The 19967-nt window shown below is 28.5% G+C and overlaps 1 protein-coding gene across 3 annotated transcripts in view; it reads right to left on the reverse strand.

The window, feature by feature from the left end:
- The window catches only part of LOC129913071 (uncharacterized), a 407284-nt gene that overhangs the window by 47311 nt on the left and 340006 nt on the right, over positions 1–19967 (reverse strand). For all 3 annotated transcript variants that reach the window (XM_055991492.1, XM_055991491.1, XM_055991493.1), the window contains exons 10-11: positions 11837–11956; positions 8071–8216 (exon numbers count right to left, since the gene is read on the reverse strand). In XM_055991492.1, coding sequence (XP_055847467.1) covers positions 8071–8216; positions 11837–11956 — 266 coding nt within the window. The remainder of the gene's footprint in view (positions 1–8070; positions 8217–11836; positions 11957–19967) is intronic.

Raw genomic sequence — 19967 nt, forward strand, 5'->3', positions numbered from 1 at the left:
CCCCCGTGCCCCCTCCCCCCTGGATCCGCCTATGGGATCTAGGGTTAAACAAGTTGAAGCAACAAACTCGAGTTTTTAAATTTTTGTTTTATATTAATTTCCTTCTTAAAAGATGTAAACAATGGAATAACAATAATTCAATTCTGTTCATGTTTATTTGTTTTAAGGACACAATGACAGAGTTAACAGAACTCCAATATTTTCAAAGCAGAAACCAAAAGAGTGTAAATGAATTTTTTCTCGATATTAATTCTTTGCTGCCGGGTACAAAGGGGTTAAGTAAAAAAAAGTCGATTTTCGGATTTTAATTGGACTTTAATCAGTTTTTTTTTCTCTTTCGTTTGATCCTATCGCCATAGCTCTAGTATATCTCCTTCCGTTAGAAATGATTTGGTATAAAGGGTCTAAGTCAATTTTTTTTTAAACTTTGTGGTACTAAGGGCGTAAGTCGACTTAACTCCTTTGTTTTTGCATTAATTTTTAATTTATAAATACAAAAATTGATCATAAGGCGTTAAGTTAATAGGAAGACAGAAAACGAAAAGCCATTTTCTATACAGTGTTATATTATTTCAAAAAGAATTCTCACATTTGGTAATGGATCACATTGATATTTCAAACTTTCTTTTATAAATTAAACTTTGTTATCAATGTAAACAAAGATTTTTCTTGACTTAACACCTTTGGACCAAGTTTATTTTTGAAGACAAAATGGCTCTAAAGTGTTAAGTCAACACAAATTTTTTTTTAAGAGCAGTCATTTTCTGGTTAACAGCATATGGATATTAAAAAAGATCTTATAAATGATGTTTCTGCATCATTACTTTTTCAAAATAATCATATTCAGATTTACAAACAAAAATTGAACCTTCAATTTCATTTTCCTCAAAACTACCTTTTCTGACTTAACACCTTTGTACCCGGCGCCAAAGAATTCTTGCAACTATTTTGAACTTATATCTTGACAACCAAGCTTTTAATACTTTTTTTTTAAAGTAATTTTCAATAATAAAACAGGTCAAAGATGCCTTTAAAAAGGTTAATTTAGACTGCAAGTATGACTACAAAATGACTACTTGTTGACATATTTCTATCCCTCACTTCAAGGAATGATCTACTAATATCGCGAATGGCCAGACAAAAGTTACGAATGTAAATACTTGGCACAATAGTCATTCATTATAGTTAACAATTTGCACTTTAAAATTGTTATTGACTACCGCATTTTTCGCTTTGGCACCATTTTGCAAAGGGAACGTTGTAGTTTGCGTTTCCTATAAAACGACATACCTAAACTGTTTTACAAATCCTTTAAGTCTTTTAAATATATGTTTCACAAATCAGCTGAAATGGCATAGATTCTACTTCAACTTTTGGATTTAATGTTGATCCAATTGCATGTACTACAGTCCTTAATATTGACCTAGCTCTAAAAATTTCTATAGAATCAGGAAAGAATTGTAAGAAGTAAATTCAAGAATCAATATCATCCATTTATAGATAAAAATTCCAACTTACTAAAAATAGCTAGAAGTTAAAGAGAATGGGGAATCACAAGGCTGAATACTGCGAATTGTATGAAAAAATCCCCGAATAATAATAAAAAATTAGTTAATTCGGAGAAGTGCAAGAGCCAGTACCCCTCAACTCAGATCTCTGGCTCTATAGCCCATCGCACAAACCATTCGGCCACGGGGTACTATTTTTTGCAAATATTTTACAATATACATATTCGCAAAACTTCATTCAAATTCATAGATTTTCATATTTTCTTCCGTCTGTTAAATTCCATCACTTTTTGCATAGCAAAATTCAAGAATCATCTTTAAATAATAAAAAAAAAGAACACCCAACTCGAAAGCCTCAAAAAGGATAACAGTGTTTCGTTGAAAAGTCCAAAACGAAAAAAAAACGAAGAGGAAACAAAAAAATTACCTTCCTCAAAATTACCTATTACTGTGGGCATATTACACGTTTCAAAGATTTTATAATGCAACCTATTCCAAAGTTGAAACGATAGTGCACCATTAGGCGATGTCCTTTTTATTCCATTTTTTTTTTTTTCAAGCTAAACCCAAGAGCTGGTGCTTCACAAGTGTAAAAGTGCAGGATGTCTTCCTGTTTCAAACACATGGGACATGAAGTATTATATAGGGAGTGAGAGAGTAAAGGGAAAGGTAAGTTGTTTTGCATGTCCTTGAAGTTTGTTTTCATATTGCACTCTCTTCCTTCCTGGATGTGTGATGCAAACTTACATAAGGGTTTATAAAAGACTCGAGTGCATAATAAGGACGAGGGCATAAAATGCTTTTAAGCCTCTTTTTTTTTTCTTTTATTTACTTGTTTGTTGTTAGTTTTTTTTTTTTTGCCAGCTAGCCTGCCTGTGGTGTTGCTTTTTCTACACTTGGCGATTGCCAAGCTAAGTAGACGACGACGACGACTATAAGCACCGGAACACAAAACAACATCCTTACACCGTTCAACCCAGTCAGTTTAGTAGTACCTTACCCAGGAATCTAGTACCACCCAGCTAAGTGGAAGTATATCGTTGTTCTTTTTCCGTTTTTTTTCTCAACCTATTTTATTTTTTTGCTGCTGTAAGTCTACAAGAGTTTGGTTAAGGCAAAGAGTGCGAAATGCTGCGCCAATTTCGTCAGGCGCAGGAAAAAGAGTTTGCTAGACCTAAAAACAATTAAATACGTCCCCAATATTTTCGAGTGTAAAAATACATATTTCTTTGCTTATCAAAAGGATTTAGAGGGAAAGAGAAAAACCATTTTCTATCCGGTACTTTGTTTGGTTACTTTTCAATGTGTGTGCATTTTAAGACTTTTAAATCAGCTGTACCCACCAAAGCTGTCTCGGTGCAGTGTAGTGTTAATTAACGATATCGTAAAACATAGCCTTTCTTTTTTCGAACGCAGGCACTTTCTTAGATTTTGGGGGTCCTTTTTGGCAAGATTTTTTCTATTTAAATAAATTGATAAGATATTTTTGGCAAAGGTAGGATGAAATTAAATTCCTTTCTTCCATTAAATTCCTTTCAAATATTTCCAGTTTCTTTAAAGTTTTCCATGCGTATGTTTAAGAATTTTTGTATTTATTTTTCTTTTTTATTGTGGTAAGAAGCTAGACTATCTGCCAGTCATGATGATGACAACTTTGTTTGACATAAAAATCCTGGTACGTTTTCTCTCAACCAGAGAAGAATGATATTTTTCAATTATATTAAATGACATTGCAAAAAAGAAAACAAAAAAAATGAGAAAAAAGAAAAACAACAAGAAGAAGTTCACCATTTTCAAATTTCATTTCTAAGACAAAAAAAAAAAAAAAGATATAGAAATATTCCTGGTGCTAGAAACAAATAGAAATATACATATAAAACAATACATATGGACAAAGCAAAATCATCCTCGTCGTTGTCGTCATGAAAAGATGCAAGCCATAACTCTATTTTGCCATAAAACAAGGATAATAGAAACAAATAAAAAAAAAAAAAGGAATCTTCCTAAGTCATATAAATAGTCTGGAATATATTGTTGAACTTTTTGTTAAGATTATGAAGTTATAGATCCTTGCGACCCGTTGTTTTTTATTCAAAATTTGATTTTGCATTTTTTAATTTTTTTTTTCTTTCTGTGGCAATCTTTTAAGTAAAGTACACCGTGAAATTCTTTCAAATAATGACCGATCAAATTACATCCTGTGCCAATTTGATTGAAAAAAATACGTGTGACAACGAAGAATATAAAAATATCGACTAAATGTAACTATACCATCCACAATCGAACAACTGAAATAAAAACCAAAACAAAATGGCCGTGAAGTACCTACTTTGTGGCTGCCTGTTTCGATGTAGGTACATACGTTTACAACCTAAAGCGATTTCCTTTAAAGTTTTTTATTTACCGTATTGTATTATAAGAATTAGCTTTCGGTAGATTTATATAATTTTACGAGATCAAAACTAATTTTTAAAGACAAAATTTTTTAGCAAAAATTCGGCAAAACTGTAAACTAGGGTGCGCCTTATATTGGGTAAAAATTTTTTTTTGTTAATTTTGACCGTCTCAACCCACCATTTTGTTTTTTGTCATGAAAAAAAAAAAAAAATTGTCTTTAAAATTTTTAAAAATTGAATAATATTTAGAGGTTCGTACCGGCATTTAAAGCTTCATGGTATAGAGAATTTGTGGAATTAATCTCAAAAACATGAATTATGTTTTGTTTAAACGTTTTTTTATTATTTATACAAGGTAATATACCAGCAGTTTGCCAGAAAACTATAGCGGTTTGAATTAGTTGCGATAAGATCATCGTATTGGAGGGGAGGGAAGATGGTTTATTCCCCTCTTTTTATCCTGGAGGGCAAATTTTCTAGGAATTTGACTTATTTTATCTACAATAACTTTCTATACTCTTTTGGAAAGCTAATAACTTTTTCTTTTATTATGTTTTTAAATAAAGCTCTTTCAAAGAATAGTTTTAAAAAAAAAAATATTTTCAAACTCAAAATTTTGAAAAAAATCTTTCAAACAAAAATGACAAACTAATTATTCTCAAAATAGTATGTAATTAAATACTTATTTTATTTTCAAGATTCAATACTTTTATTAATTTTAATTCAAAAAGAGAAAACTAGATGCAAAAATGTTTTGTCGTTTTAGAGAAATTGAAAAAATTATCCAAAACTACTTTTTATTAGAGAAAGCCCTTTATTTTTTTGTTTCTACGTGGCTGGGCTTGCTGGTAAAATTAATTTATACAAAAATTAAGTTTTCTTCTATTATTTTTGTACATTCAGAGTTGTTGGAGGACAAAATAAAGTGACACAGTATTAAAGTAACCGGGAATAAATCCTTTTTTCATTGATATCCCTTGAAAACTGAACTGTGAATTTTTCGTATTTCTGGGGTGCCCGTTGGCCGTTGCTTTCGCTGGATTCTAGCTGGAATGTTTTTGAGGCAATTTATTTTACTTTTACTTTTTTGCCATGTTTAATGAGTGTACAATTTTTTTTTTATTTGTTGATTTTATGTACTATTTTACCTGTACTATGAAGTTTTTGCACTCAAAACTAATTTTGAACAGCAAGTGTTTCGCTAGGGACCTCGACCTTGTTGATGATTTTGGACGGAATTTCAATGTTACCACTTCTTGTGTTCCAAATTCGGCAGATTAAAATCCGTTTTCAATAAAAGCGCAATTTTTTTAAACGAAAAATTTTTTTTAAAAATATATGTAAACAAGCACTTGATAATAACAATCATATTTTCTTATTTTTAAATTAGAACGAGTTTGAAAATAAGGCGCACCCTACTGTTTTCATGTTGAATGTCATTGAAATGTCAATTTTGAATTCAACTTTTTCATGTCGCTAGAACCTTTTTCGGTCTCACTATTTTATAGAGAATCATATATGAAATTGATGTAGAATTTTCCGAGGAATCCGAATATTGTATTCACAATTCCAGAAAAATGTACTTTCACCCTAATAAATACAGTTTTTGTGACCAGATTTTATTTTTGCCCTGCCAAATTCGCATTTCAATAGACCGATGTTCAAATTGATTAATTTGCAGATGAGATTATTTTGTTCTTTCAGCGATAAATCTCACTGGTTGATCGAAACATACAAAAATACAAAATAAAGGTTTCTCTCAGACCTTGACCGAAATTTTTCTTTTTTTTAAATAAAGGTTATTTTATAACCTTTTTTTAAAATGGTAACAAATAAGAGTTATTTAAGAACTTTTCAAACGGTTTAGATTTATTTATGATCTCTGGCTGCCAGTTTTTTTTTTTCAAATCAACATAAAATACTACGATTAAATTTTACGATTAATTTTTTAAATTTGCACATTCAAGAAATTAAGAAGATTTGTCTGCTTAGTTTAAACGACTTAGCAAAAAAAAAAAAAAACATGCAAAAAGTTGCTTAATTTAATGTGGAATCCACTCGGTTTTAGGTGTGTTTTTTACTCCGTGTAAATTCAATGGTATGCATGAAAATTTCAGCCACAGATTTTTATCTTGGTTGAAGTTGTTTGTTCAGCAAATTTCATGTTATTCCACACTACTATGGACCATTATTCTTTCAATTAAATATTTAGAGATCGGAAATGACGGAAATTCATTGAATAAGGTATAGAAATTTCTGTATTCTGATACATTGCGAAAGCATAACAAATTTTTCAATTCTTCACTATAAAAAAAAAACTACCTATTTCTTTGGACAATCCGCATTCAAAAAGTATTAGCTTTGGGAATTCTGAGAGAAATATTCCGAACAAACTTTCGTTTCAATTGATGTTTTTTTTTCCATTGAATTGCAATTATGACCACATTTTATCTTTCTACTTTAAATGTGTACAAACAAACGTGTTTTTTTCAATGTAAAGTGGAATATCAAAAAGATTCTCGAGAAGTTAATCAGAATTGTATTGAACGTTTCTCCGGAAATGCAGTTTTTTAACATTCTGTTAAATAAATTTCATCCACACACAAAAAAAAAATCATTGAAATGTCAATTAAAATTATATTGAATTCAAAATACTAATAAATTTCGATTACGTTAAAGTAAAATATAAATTCTATAGAAATATTATGTTGTTTGTTGTTATTCATGACTTTAAAACTTTGAAGTAAAACCCTTTTACAAAAAAAAAAACAACATTTGCAACATTCTTCTCCCGAACTATTAGACTAAAACTGTGAAGGGAGAAATCAAGCAATAATAAAACCTAGCCTAGAACAACAACTACTTTACCACCATTATCATTGGCGGCTTCGCAAATTCACCGCAACACAGCCATTTTTGTTATTCTAAGTTATGACAGTTTGTGGCGCAAGTGATTTTCTATTTATTATTTTTTTTTCTTGTGTTTTGCCTGTCATCTAAGTTCTATCATGCTGAGCGTTTATTTTTTTGTTTTGCTGTTAAAAAATATGATTAAATAAAATGAAATAGAAATATAAACAAGGACATTTTGGTAGAACTTTAGAACCAAATAAAACAACCTCATGGTTATAAAAAAAACATGGCGATGATACGGTATATATATTCTACCTAGACGACTAAAGTATTAAACAAAGCTAAGAAAAAAAAAAAAAAAAAAAAAATATGACGAAAAAATGTGGAATCCTTATTTTAGCTAAACACACACTCATACATACGCTTGTGTTTTTTTTTCTGATTTAGCTATTGTTTATATGCAACAAAAAAAAAAAGGATACATGTGGAGCAGTAATAAACGACTGATTCGCATGTCTCAAAGCATAAGATTATTATCCTTGTTTTTTTTTTGCATTTTTATTTTTATTTTTGTTTCTGTAAAATTATGAGCGTGGATAGAATGTGAAATTATGTGTACCTTGCTTTAATAAGTAGCTGACAGATTTTGTGTTTGTATTTAAGGCTTTAAGGATATAATATTCAGTGTAAACCAGATATCTGAAAGATGAGAATGGAAGGCATTGTCCTTAAAAAGACTTTGTTTATAAAAAAGTTTATAATTGAAGGATTTAATGGAAACAAATAAAATATGTTTTTTTGATAATTCATAAATTGTCTAGACTTTTAAGTGCGTGCTCAACAAAATGTGCCTTATCTTTAAATCCTTAAAGATCTGTCTTAATATTTCTGTATGATATATTTAACAGATTTCATGACGGTTGTCCTTCAAATATGGAAGATAATAATTAATGCCTTCAAAATTTAAGTCCATACTTCCTGATGAGTTAAAAAAAAATAACCATCCCGCAGGACATTCATTGTCCCATAAAGTTTATCGTATTCAATTTCTATCTAACAAAAGCTAGCAATTCTATAGAAATCACCCTCTGGCTATGCCATCAGCAATGTCATCGTAGTCATCTCTAAAATTCTTGCAATCAGGAAGCAACAAAACATAGAAATAAAAATATAAAATAACAAAAAAAAAAAAAAAAACTTAATAGAATCAAGGATAACAATACACTGTGTGTTTTTGAAAGTAGAGGGCGCTGCTAAATCAGACATACACACAAAATAATAATAAATACACTCGTACGTAAAGAAACACTTACCCAGTAAAGTTATGTATGGCATCTTATTTATATCAAAATGATCAGGAGCACAGGCATCTTCAAGTCTAGACGCTTGCTTTCCAGTTTGTATTTCAATCACATGAGTGTCACGACGATAGAATATCATACACATGAATCCTGATTGACTGTAAAGATACACAAAAAAGCAAACAAAAAAAAAAATAAGTATAGAAAAATAGATAAATCACAAATTGTAATAAAAATATTAATAAAAATGAAAATGAGTAGAACTGTCTATATGTTTCTTTTCTATATATCGTTGTATCTTTTTTGATATGAAATACAAATAAACATGAAAAAAAAATTGCTTCAAATTTCACCAGAGAATTAAGATTATGATGCTGAAAGGTTTTGAATATCTTTTTAGTAATGCGATGACACATACACAATCTTACTTATTTGTGGATTTAGTGATAAAATTGTATGTTAGAAAGTTGCTCTTGAAAGGATTTCGCATTATATTGAAATAATTGACTTGTTGTTTGTATATGATTTAAGTTTTTTATAATTTGTGAAGCAGTTTTATTTTTGTATCACTTTTTAACATTTTATAAAATTCAGTTCACTTTTTCAGATTTTATAAAATAAATCCAGTTTTATATGCAACTGGAACCACTTTCAGGATAAGCATTTAATTTGGATGAATATTTTTAACTCTATACAAAACATAGACATTGTTTAAAAGTTTTTATTGAATAAGGAGGGAGGTATATTTTTTTCGTCAGAAATAAATGATGTCTTTTACAAATACAATTCTAATGGACTATTTTAAACGAGACGAGCCACAAAATATGTATAAGACAAAATGTTTAAGGTTTGGCTGGTTTAAATTTTTTGTTTTTATTGTTACCGAGCTATTTCTAAGCCGAATTAAATTTTCTTTAAGGTTTAAGAAACAAAAAAAAAATATTTTTCTCTTTTGCTATAACAAAATAAGTAAGAATACGAGATAATCTGAAATTTTTACGAAATTCAGAACATTTTTAAGTTAAAGGTTGACAAATTTTTAAACAATTTAATTTAAATTTGAATTTAATTAGGTAAAGTTATAAAAATTGCTATTTTGTTAAAAACGTAAATTTTCAAAGTATCCTCATTTTTGAAAAAGAGCTTATATACTTCTATATTTTATAAGATAAAAAATTAAGTTTTCAAATTTAACAAAAGTTAAGGAACACGCAGCTTTTAGATTCTTAATATTTCATTAGGTACCGATTTTTAATGCAATATCTAAAAAAATGAACTTATCGAGTTTTCATTGAACGGTGACGATACACGGGTCGTTTGAACGCGACACTACTCGAAGTGTCTTGCACTCCAAATTTTTTGATGCAGAAATGTTCCTTGGGGTCTAAATAGTAAGAAAAAAGCTTTTTTAAAATTTTCTATCGAGCTATTCGTTTTTTTGCGAGATTAATTAGTTATGAAAAAACGTACTTTTACGTACTTTCACTCACGTTTTTGGTAATAACTCTGTTAATAATAATGGTAGAAACTCTATTTTTAGAAGAAATATGACTCTTTTTAACTGCGTTTCAATCAAATTGGTGTCATTTTTAGATCTTCAGATATTCGAATCTAAGTCCGTTCATTTTTTCTGCCCTATTCGATGTCACTTATCAAAAAGTTTTTTCTTTATAGAAGTCAAGGTATACTTTTCTAATGATTTTTCGTATGCTGAACTCGAATCCGAAGTCAAAAAAAAAGTCCATCACATCAAGTTTTTGAGATATTACCGTTAGAAAATCAAAAATACCCTTTTTTAACAGTTTTTGAGGTTATGTCCTTTTGCGTGATAATTTTTTAAAATTACATATGTAGCGGTTTCTTAAAGAACTAAATTTCTTCTTTTAAAATCCGTTTAAATCTTAATATCTCATTTCCTCTCTGAAAAATCCTAAGTTGAATTCAACATGTTTGGTGCATATTCTCTATGCAAAAAATCTTATGTTCGTTTGGCGTTTCATGGCAAATCTCAAACATTTTCTTACCTATAAACTTAACAAAAAACTTAAAGGAATGCAGATAGAATATTATGTCAAAATTTGAAAGCGAAGAACTTTTTGAGATTTGCCATGAAACGCCATAACGAACATAAGGAAACATTTAAAATGCACTTTACTATGCAAATAGGCGAAAAAGAGCCAAAGGAGGAAATTATTTATAGCATGCTGATTTTTGGTATACAGGGGTGGTTTACAATCTGTGAAAAGACACCATCGAGGCGTAATTTTTGGTTAGGAACTTGCAAGGAGATGCTATGTCCAACGATCTTCTCAAAGACCTGGAAAGAGTATCTTGTGGGATCCTAATAGAATCTCTTTTTTGGATTTGCTATATTAAATGATGATATTTCTTTTATAAAATCTATCGTCTTCTGCCTGGCTTCCGTTATATTTCTTTGATCTAAACATGGCTACTATGCTAATATTTAGTACAAAAATTCATGAAAAACGCTCCAAGAAGAACTGTTTCTAATCGGTGTGCCACTTTCCTAGTCTTTCTTGCCTCTGTACTCAAAATTGGTATTAACATTGGACGAGATCATAAGAGTATGATATTTTCCGATAGGACTCACTTGTGAACTATTAAAATTGAAAAGTTGTTTTTTTTTTTTAAATTTTCGTATGTTTCAGGATTTGAAAAGTTAATTTTTTTTTAATTTCGTATGTTTCCAAAAATTTTATTTTTTTGTTCTATTTATTGCTTATTGAAAAATAATATTTTGACTATTTGACCCCGATTCACAATTTCATATTATTTAAGCTTATGTAAATCCAAAATAAATTCAAAATAAAATAAGTAGTTTTTTTTTTCTTTGCAATAATATATTTTTTAATACAAAATATTTTTATTTGCAATAATTTTTTCTATGCCATTTTATTTGCAATAAAAATTTTGTTTTCAATGCAAATTTTATTTATTTGTATTTAATAAATATTTTTTCAAACTTGTAATGACAAGCAAATGCATAAAAAAAAATAATTTTGTACCAAACATATTAACACATGAAGTCATGAAGTGATTTCTGAAATTTTTTTTGGGCTCAATTTTTTTTTGTTGCTCACTTCAAGGAGTTCTACAGACAGGAATTGTTGAAATTTTATGCTAAATATTTGTTGCCTACTCTCCTTCATTCACGTTTTTAATAATAGTTTCTAATTTCTATTTTGTGTCATAATATGACTTATGATATTAATCTGTTAAATATGGCAAAACAAAAAAGCAAAAGATTATGAAAAAACTAAAATCCGACTTTTTTGGATTTATTTAAATAAAGCATCAATCTAAATTTAAATGCCAAAGGTCATCAAGCTTCTTGACCGGAATTTAGTTCGGTATCATTAAGGCACATTATCAGTCACAAAATGTTGTAAACTTTACTTGATTCAAGAAATTGTGTGTTATTTTTCAAGTTTCTTCTGTAAAACTTCCAACAAGTACTGGTATATCTTTGATATTTTCTTTTTTTTTTTTATATTTTATATCTTTTTAGAAAAATTCCTCTCTTTTGAACAAAAAAAAAAATTTCAATGCAACACATTACATTTAGCTCAGTATGGGAAATGATAGAAGTTCCGGCGAACTAAAAAAAAAAAAAAAAAACAATAAAACTCAATAGCAGCTTCGTCGCCATTCTAAGTACTCACTCAAGGGATTCTTATATTTTACTATCATCTTGTTCATTTCGTTGAAAAAGAAATGAAAATTGCAAAAAAAAAAGAAAACAATTCAAATCACTTACCATCCGGTTGTATAGTGCACAACGGCCATCATCTCGGTAGCAGTTTGCTTATTGATTTGTTCGCAAAGCGCTCTTGTCTCCATATATCCATTTGGTTTGATGATGTGCATTGACCCGTCACTAAAATTACAAAAAAAAAAAATGGTTAAACATTGGAAACAATAATATCAGAAGAAAACAGAGAAATGACTTTTCTCTCTATGTAAGTTTACTTCGAAAGAAAGTTACCAACCAACCATCAACAAACTACAATTGCGCCCACTATTCACTATTTTGTCATGTATTTTCTGTAATACCCCCGATATGTAGACAGTCAGTGGTTTTCTATTAGATTTTTTTTGTAGGGGGAGGAAAGAAAAATGGTGAACGCCTGTTTTTGTTGTCCTTTCAAAAGCGAACAAGTATTGGAAACTATAAAACACGGCCAAAGGGGATGATGCGGACTAAAATACACTTAAAGAAAATTCTATCAAAAGTGGAGATGGGAAGTATTGCAAGTATATAAATAAATGCGTTCCAGGTTAGACCAAAATTTAACTTAAAAAAAAAAACATTTTTGTATCTTTCCTTATTCTTTTAAACTGATCATTTTATTGAATTTCAAGGACTTTTATTGTAAATATTGCAAACAAATTAAAAAGATATGCGTTCCAGAATAGAGCAAAATTTATACTGAAAAAAATTAATTATAAATTCTTGTATCTTTCCTAATTCTTTTAAACTAATGATTTTATTGAATTTCAAGGACTTTTATTGCATATAAATAAAATAAATATGCGTTCCAGGTTAGAGCAAAATTTAACCTAACAATAAATTTAATTAAGAATTCTTGTATCTTTCCTTATTCTTTAAAAAAAAATATACTTTAAAATTCTTATATCTTTCCTTATTATTTTACTCATTTCATTGAATTTCAAGGACTTTTATTGCAAATATTGCAAACAAATTAAAAAAATATGCGTTCCAGAACAGAGCAAAATTTATACTGAAAAAAATTAATTATAAATTCTTGTATCTTTCCTAATTCTTTTAAACTAATGATTTTATTGAATTTCAAGGACTTTTATTGCATATAAATAAAATAAACATGCGTTCCAGGTTAGAGCAAAATTTAACCTAACAATAAATTTGATTAAGAATTCTTGTATCTTTCCTTACTCTTTAAAAAAAAGTACTTTAAAATTCTTGTATCTTTCCTTATTGTTTAAATCATTTTATTGAATTTCAAGGACTTTTATTGCAAATATTGCAAATAAATAAAAATAAATAGGTATGCCTTTTATTTAACGTAAAAAAATTTTACTATAAATTCTTGTATTTTTCTTTGTTCTTTTATTCATTTTATTGAACTGCAAGTAATACCTTTATTGCAAATATTGGAAATAAATAAAAACAAAAATGCGTTCCAAGTAAGAGAAAAATTGTAAGTAGGTAAAAAAATATACTTTAAAATTCTTGTATCTTTCCTTATTCTTTTACTCATTTAATTGAATTTCAAGGACTTTTTTTTGCAAACATTGCAAAGAAATAAAAAATGCGTTCCAGGTTAGAGCAAAAATTTTACCTAAAAAAATTTTTTATTGTATTTTTCTTTGCTCTCTTAAACTAATCATTTCATTGAATTTCAAGGACTTTTATTTCAGTGTAAACTATGATATCTATCCCTGGTGGTTTTCAAATACCAGAATAGAAAAATGTAAACTCTACTGTTTCTAAATTGCATTTCATAGATTTATTCATCTTTTGCATTCATCATTTCGAACATCTTTAGTCATGTCTAGTATTCGCCCTCGAACTGTAACTTTTCTTCTCAAATAATAAATCGAACAGAAGGCGAAGGATTTTGTTTCTAAAAAATATTTCAAGATAATAAATTTAGCAACTGAGAGGATTTTCTGATCGAAAAATGTATTCTCCAAAAAAAAAGACACAAAATAAAGAGAGAGTGGAATATGTTTTTTCGCGGTGAAAACATTTAAATTTTGTTGTTGTTGTTGTTTTATCCTTCAAGCAACATCCCCGAAGCCTTTTCATACAGGTGGGTTTAGTGTGAGAGAGATGAGGGTTTTTTTATGTTCCACATACAAGCAACAAGAAAAAAAAAAAATTATTTGTAAAACGTATTTTTCCATTTTTGTTTTTTTTTTGCAGCCTCAATGCAAAAGTGGCTAAGCTCTAAATTGGATTTTCAGCCTGCGAAAAAACATAGAAAGCAATTATAGGGAAAGGATTTTTTGAATTTATGCTTGTTCCGAGAAAAAAAATATTCATACAAAAAAAAAAACGAAGCCGGATTGACTAAGCAAAGTAGCATATGTGTAGGTTGGTTTCTATATGAGGTAGATTTTCTGTTTTTGTATTTGATGGGTTATCGTTTCTAACGAAAGTAAAATAAAAAAAACGAGTAAAAAAACACACTTTAAAAATTTGTTTTTCCAAAAAAATTTCTATTTTGATAAACGAGCTTGTTTATTTAAGAACAAATTTTTATATAGGCAAAAATGTGAAGAAGTGGAATATGAACCACCAAAACCCAACAAAAGTCCAATACACACTTCTCCAATATAGCACGAATAAAGAGAATGAGGGAGAAATTCTTGTTAGGGTAGGTATATTGAACAAAGCTTAAAGGATTATTATAGAGTTATGGAGAATTTTAAAATGTAATTTTCTAGAGTGGAAAAATTGAATTGAAATGTTTATTTTAATTTTTTTTTCGTTGTTCTCTTTTTGAAATTTTTGTTTGTATTATTAATTTCAACTCAAACTGGGCATCATGAACAATAACAACGATGTAACTTGAAGTGGAGATTATATTTTTGTTATTGAAGTATTTTTTTTTAAAGATTTTGTAAAAGTTGAAGTGAAGGAAGGTATTGGAACAACAACAAAGTTAAATTGAAATGTTGTTTAAAATTTAAATCCTCTTTTTAAATTTCAAGGTAATTTTGTATCAATATCTGAAATGGGGGAGGGTGGGTGCCAATAATTTTGAAGATTCTTGAGAGTAAGCCCCAAAAATTAAAGAGAATTTAGATTCTCTAATTCCAGTAAAAATTTACGTATGATTTAAAAATGTAAAAAAAGCGTCCGTTACACTATGTAAAATCGTATGAACAGCAGTGCTCGTAATGAATAGAAGTTTTGAAGATTGAATTGAAGAGTTTAAGAAAAAATAATTTTTTTCTTCAGAGAAAATTACTTCTTCAGAATAAATCACTTATTCAGAAGAAATCACTTCTTCAGAAAAAATAATTCTTCAGAGTCTTCAGAAGAAATCACCTTCTCCAGAAGAAATCACTTCTTCAGAAAATATCACTCCTTTAAAGCAATTACCTTCTTCTTCAGAAGAAATTAGGTACTTCTTCAGAAGAAATCATTTCTTCGGAAGAAATCACTTCTTCAAAAGAAATCACTTCTTCAGAAGAAATTGCTTCTTCAAAAGAAATCACTTCTTCGGAAGAAATCACTTCTTCAAAAGAAATCACTTCTTCAGAAGAAATTGCTTCTTCAAAAGAAATCACTTCTTCAGAAGAAATCACTTCTTCTAAAGAAATCACTTCTTCAGAAGAAATTGCTTCTTCAAAAGAAATCACTTCTTCGGAAGAAATCACTTCTTCAAAAGAAATCACTTCTTCAGAAGAAATTGCTTCTTCAGAGTAAATCACTTCTTATAAAGAAATCACTTCTTCAGAAGAAATTGCTTCTTCAAAAGAAATCACTTCTTCTAAAGAAATCACTTCTTCAGAAGAAATTGCTTCTTCAAAAGAAATCACTTCTTCAGAAGAAATTGCTTCTTCAAAAGAAATCACCTCAAGTAGCACACTTGTGTATAAATTGGTGTAAATTCATTAATTTTGGTGTAAAATTGAGAAAATTGAAAAAATATGGTGTATTTCTCAAAATTAGTGGTATAAAAATTATACCACTGTCTTTTCTGTACAAAATTTCAGCATTTTTTTAAGATTCCGTGCAAAAAATACACCGATATTCAGTTGTTTTTATAATATACCATTAATGGTGCATAAAATTATTTGATTCTGAAATCAACCAAAACGGTTTATTTTGTACACTCTGTTTGGTGTAGGAAGCACACCCTGTGGACATAAAATTCACCAAAATGCATATGTGGGAGACGCCATATTTGTCAATGGACGCAATTTAAAAATAGAAGACAGCGATTAATTATTTTATTAAAATAGTATATTTATCGACCTAATAGTCCCGCATTCTTAGTTTTTTCGATTCATTATAAAATAACTTTTCTTAAAAATATGTAAAACAACACAAAAATTATAATTTTTGAAAAATGGATTCTTAAAATCGAAAAAAAAATCATAATTCACTGACATTTTTGAGGCGCTCGATTTTTAGAGGGGGTAGCATCTAAAATTAGTAGATAGAATGTGTTTCGTTTTAAAATTTGGCAAACAAAATCATATTTAACCATTGGTTTCTTATGGCAATATTATGAAAGTGAATAAAAATTCATTTTCATTTATTTCATAAGAAATGGTGTGAATTAGAATTCATAAAACTGTTTGAGATAAAAAATAAACTTAGGTTCAAATTTTAAATCAGAATAATTTAAATGGTGTATTTTATCCATAGATTTATTGTGTATTTTTCAATTTCAAAAGGATAATTTTCACCAAAAACAGATCATTTAATATACCACTAGTGCCATTTATACACCAAAATCGGTATATTTTTTTAACCACCGGAGTTTATTTTATACGAGAAAATCGTGTATTTTTTATATTCAAAATGCATATCACGAAAGTGCAAAAAATACACCAAATATTTTGGTGTATCTTAGACTTTTGTGCTACTTGAGACTTCTTCAGAAGAAATCACTTCTTCAAAAGAAATCACTTCTTCAGAAGAAATTGCTTCTTCAAAAGAAATCACTTCTTCAGAAGAAATCACTTCTTCTAAAAAAATCACTTCTTCAGAAGAAATTGCTTCTTCCAAAGAAATCACTTCTTCGGAAGAAATCACTTCTTTAGAAACATAAATGCTTCAGAAAAAATCAATCTTCTTTAGAATCTTCAGAAGAAATAACCTTCTCCAGAAAAAATAATTCTTCAGAATCTTCGGAAGAAATCACCTTCTCCAGAAGAAATCACTTCTTCAGAAGAAATTGCTTCTTCCAAAGAAATCACTTCTTCGGAAGAAATCACTTCTTCAAAAGAAATCACTTCTTCAAAAGAAATCACTTCTTCAGAAGAAATCACTTTTTTAGAAACATAAATTCTTCAGAAAAAATCAATCTTCTTCAGAATCTTCAGAAGAAATCACCTTCTCCAGAAGAAATCACTTCTTCAGAAAATATCACTCCTTTAAAGGAATTACCTTCTTCTTTAGAAGAAATTACTTCTTCATAAGAAGTAACTTCTTCAGAAGAAATCACTTCTTCAGAAGAAATCATTTCTTCAGAATAAATCACTTCTTCTAAAGAAATCACTTCTTCAGAAGAAATTGCTTCTTCAAAAGAAATCACTTCTTCGGAAGAAATCACTTCTTCAAAAGAAATTGCTTCCTCAAAAGAAATCACTTCTTCAGAATAAGTCACTTCTTCAGAAGAAATCACTTTTTCAGAAGAAATCACTTTTTCATAAAATATCACTCCTTTAAAGCAATTACCTTCTTCTTCAGAAAAAATTACTTCTTAACCCTAGTTTACCGCACGCAAAATAATGCAATAACCAAACTTGGGGGTTCGCGCGAACCCCAAAGCTTTTATGCACCTCTAATTGTTCATTATCAACAATTTGATGCATTGTCTCTTTCTGTTATTGATTAAGGTGACAGTTGCGGTGTCTTTTTATGATAACACGTATATATAACAGGTATATTTGTGCCAAAATATACCTAATAAAAATTGTTGAAAATAGTCCATTTAAAGTCTTGGGGTTCGCATGAACCCCAAGTTTGGTTTGTGACTTTTTTTCAGAAAAAAAAATCCAGAAAATTATATAAAACCGCTTTTATGGAAAAAAGACAAAAAACGTAAACAAAAATGAATTTCGTTCACTGAGTTTTCATCCCAAGTCGAAAAAACGATTTAGAAAAAAGTTATAACCATTTAAACATGCGTTGGGGTTCGCACGAACCCCAATTTGTAAACTAGGGTTAAAAAGAAATCACTTCTTCAGAACAAATCACTTTTTCTGAAGAAATCACTTGTTTAGAAGAAATTACTTTTTCAGAAAAAATCACTTTCTGAGGAGAAATCAATTTTCTTTAACAAACTTCATTATTATCATTATGATCATTATCATTATGATCAAGGATAACTTTATCATTTTAAACTTACATAATCATTGATAACGTTTTAAGGAGAGCGCAAATTTAAGCAAATTTACAATAAATATTTCATTATTGACTATGAAATCAATTAGAGGGCTTGAAATTAATTCCGATTCATAAGCGCTTTAAATTTTGTAGACAAATTATGGTATATTGTCTTGGTGTTTGTAAAAGTCAAAATTGTTTGTATCTGTTTGTGAAACCACAAAATAAAATAAAACTTAAAATTGTTAAACTATGCGGTTTTTACTAATATTTAATTAAAATAGAAATTAAACCTTACTAATTACCTCTCATTGAATTTTAATCAAATATAAAATTAAAAAAAAAAAATAAAATATTATGGCCTAAATATTAGACAAACATAATGCTACAAAATAGATTTATTTAATCCTACATAATTATCAATAAATATATTTATATATTATATATGCATATTATGTATGTATTTGTATTTGATTATTATTAGCGCATAAAAGTGACTAAACTATTTGTTGAACTATAAAAGCCACACAAATGCTCTCTGGCTCCAAAACAAAAATTATATAAATATATATCTAGGTAATATTGGCAATAATCCTATTAAGGACTCTTTACGCTCTTTCAATATTGAATTAGTGATGTGAAATTGTGAAATGCATCAGCACAAAGTGGCATACTACTCGTTCTACTTTTTCTTTTGTTCTCAAACCTATCTACATACTCGTATATAAACATTTTTTTTTTTAGATTGATTGTTGTTGACACTATAACTATACCAACACATAGGCACATGTATATTTATATGCATTTAAGGAGGTGAAAATAATGGTATATTGTTCGCTTTTGTTCATAATAATTTAATTAGACATGATTTTAATTTTAAACTCAATTTACACCTACACACACATGGAATGATGAAATAATAACAAAAAAAAAAAGAAAAATAATAAAATTTTTATTTAATCTCTGCCTTTGTTTTTTGTTGTCAAGGACATTAAAAATCCTTTCTTTTTTTTCTATTCTCAAATGAGAACAATTCAAGTGAGTGCATCTTAGTTTTTTTTTGTTTTTGTTTTACAAGTGCAGTTTTCTATTATGTCTGAGTCTTAAGGATAAATTTGTCATTTCTTAGAAAACAAACTGCAAAAAGGAGGGAAATACTTGTATAGTTAAAAAAAATTTGCTTAACCTTGTACAATATCGTTGAGTGGAGAAATTTAGTTGAGAGAAAAAAGGAGTGGCAATAAGAAATATAATAGAACAGCACTTTAAAACTTATGTTACGTTTTGGTGAGAAGTGCAGATTTAGCAATAGAAAATTGATAGGGTGGCCAATTGGGGTGGTCCTTATTTAAAAAAAATATTTTTGATTAAAATCAAAATGAATAGGTATAAAAGTTCAAGCTCCATACAAAAAATTCAAAGAAAATCAATCTTAAAATTGTGAAAACGTGTCTTATATTACAAATACTTTTTTTGTGGATTCACATTTATATGAGAAAAATTTTAAAATAGCATAAAAATGATTTTACTAGGGTCACCCTAGGAATCAAATACTCCTACTAGAAAAATCTTTCCTGTATATACTAACCTCATCAAGCAACATTGGAAACTAGAAACGCAAAAAACAAGGACAACGAACAAGAGCATTGTTTTTCTCTCATTTTTTGTATTTTTTTTTTTCTGAAATGAAAAAAAAAAACCTCATGCATTCATCCATTTTCTCCTACGAATGTTATTTAAATTTTTTTTTTTTTATTCTCAGAATCTGTCTCACCCACATATTCTCGTTGTACTCATGTTGAAGTTCATACATGTGAATCTCTACAACTTTGGT

This window comes from Episyrphus balteatus, chromosome 3 (genome assembly GCF_945859705.1).
Source record: "Episyrphus balteatus chromosome 3, idEpiBalt1.1, whole genome shotgun sequence".
NCBI lineage: Eukaryota > Metazoa > Arthropoda > Insecta > Diptera > Syrphidae > Episyrphus > Episyrphus balteatus.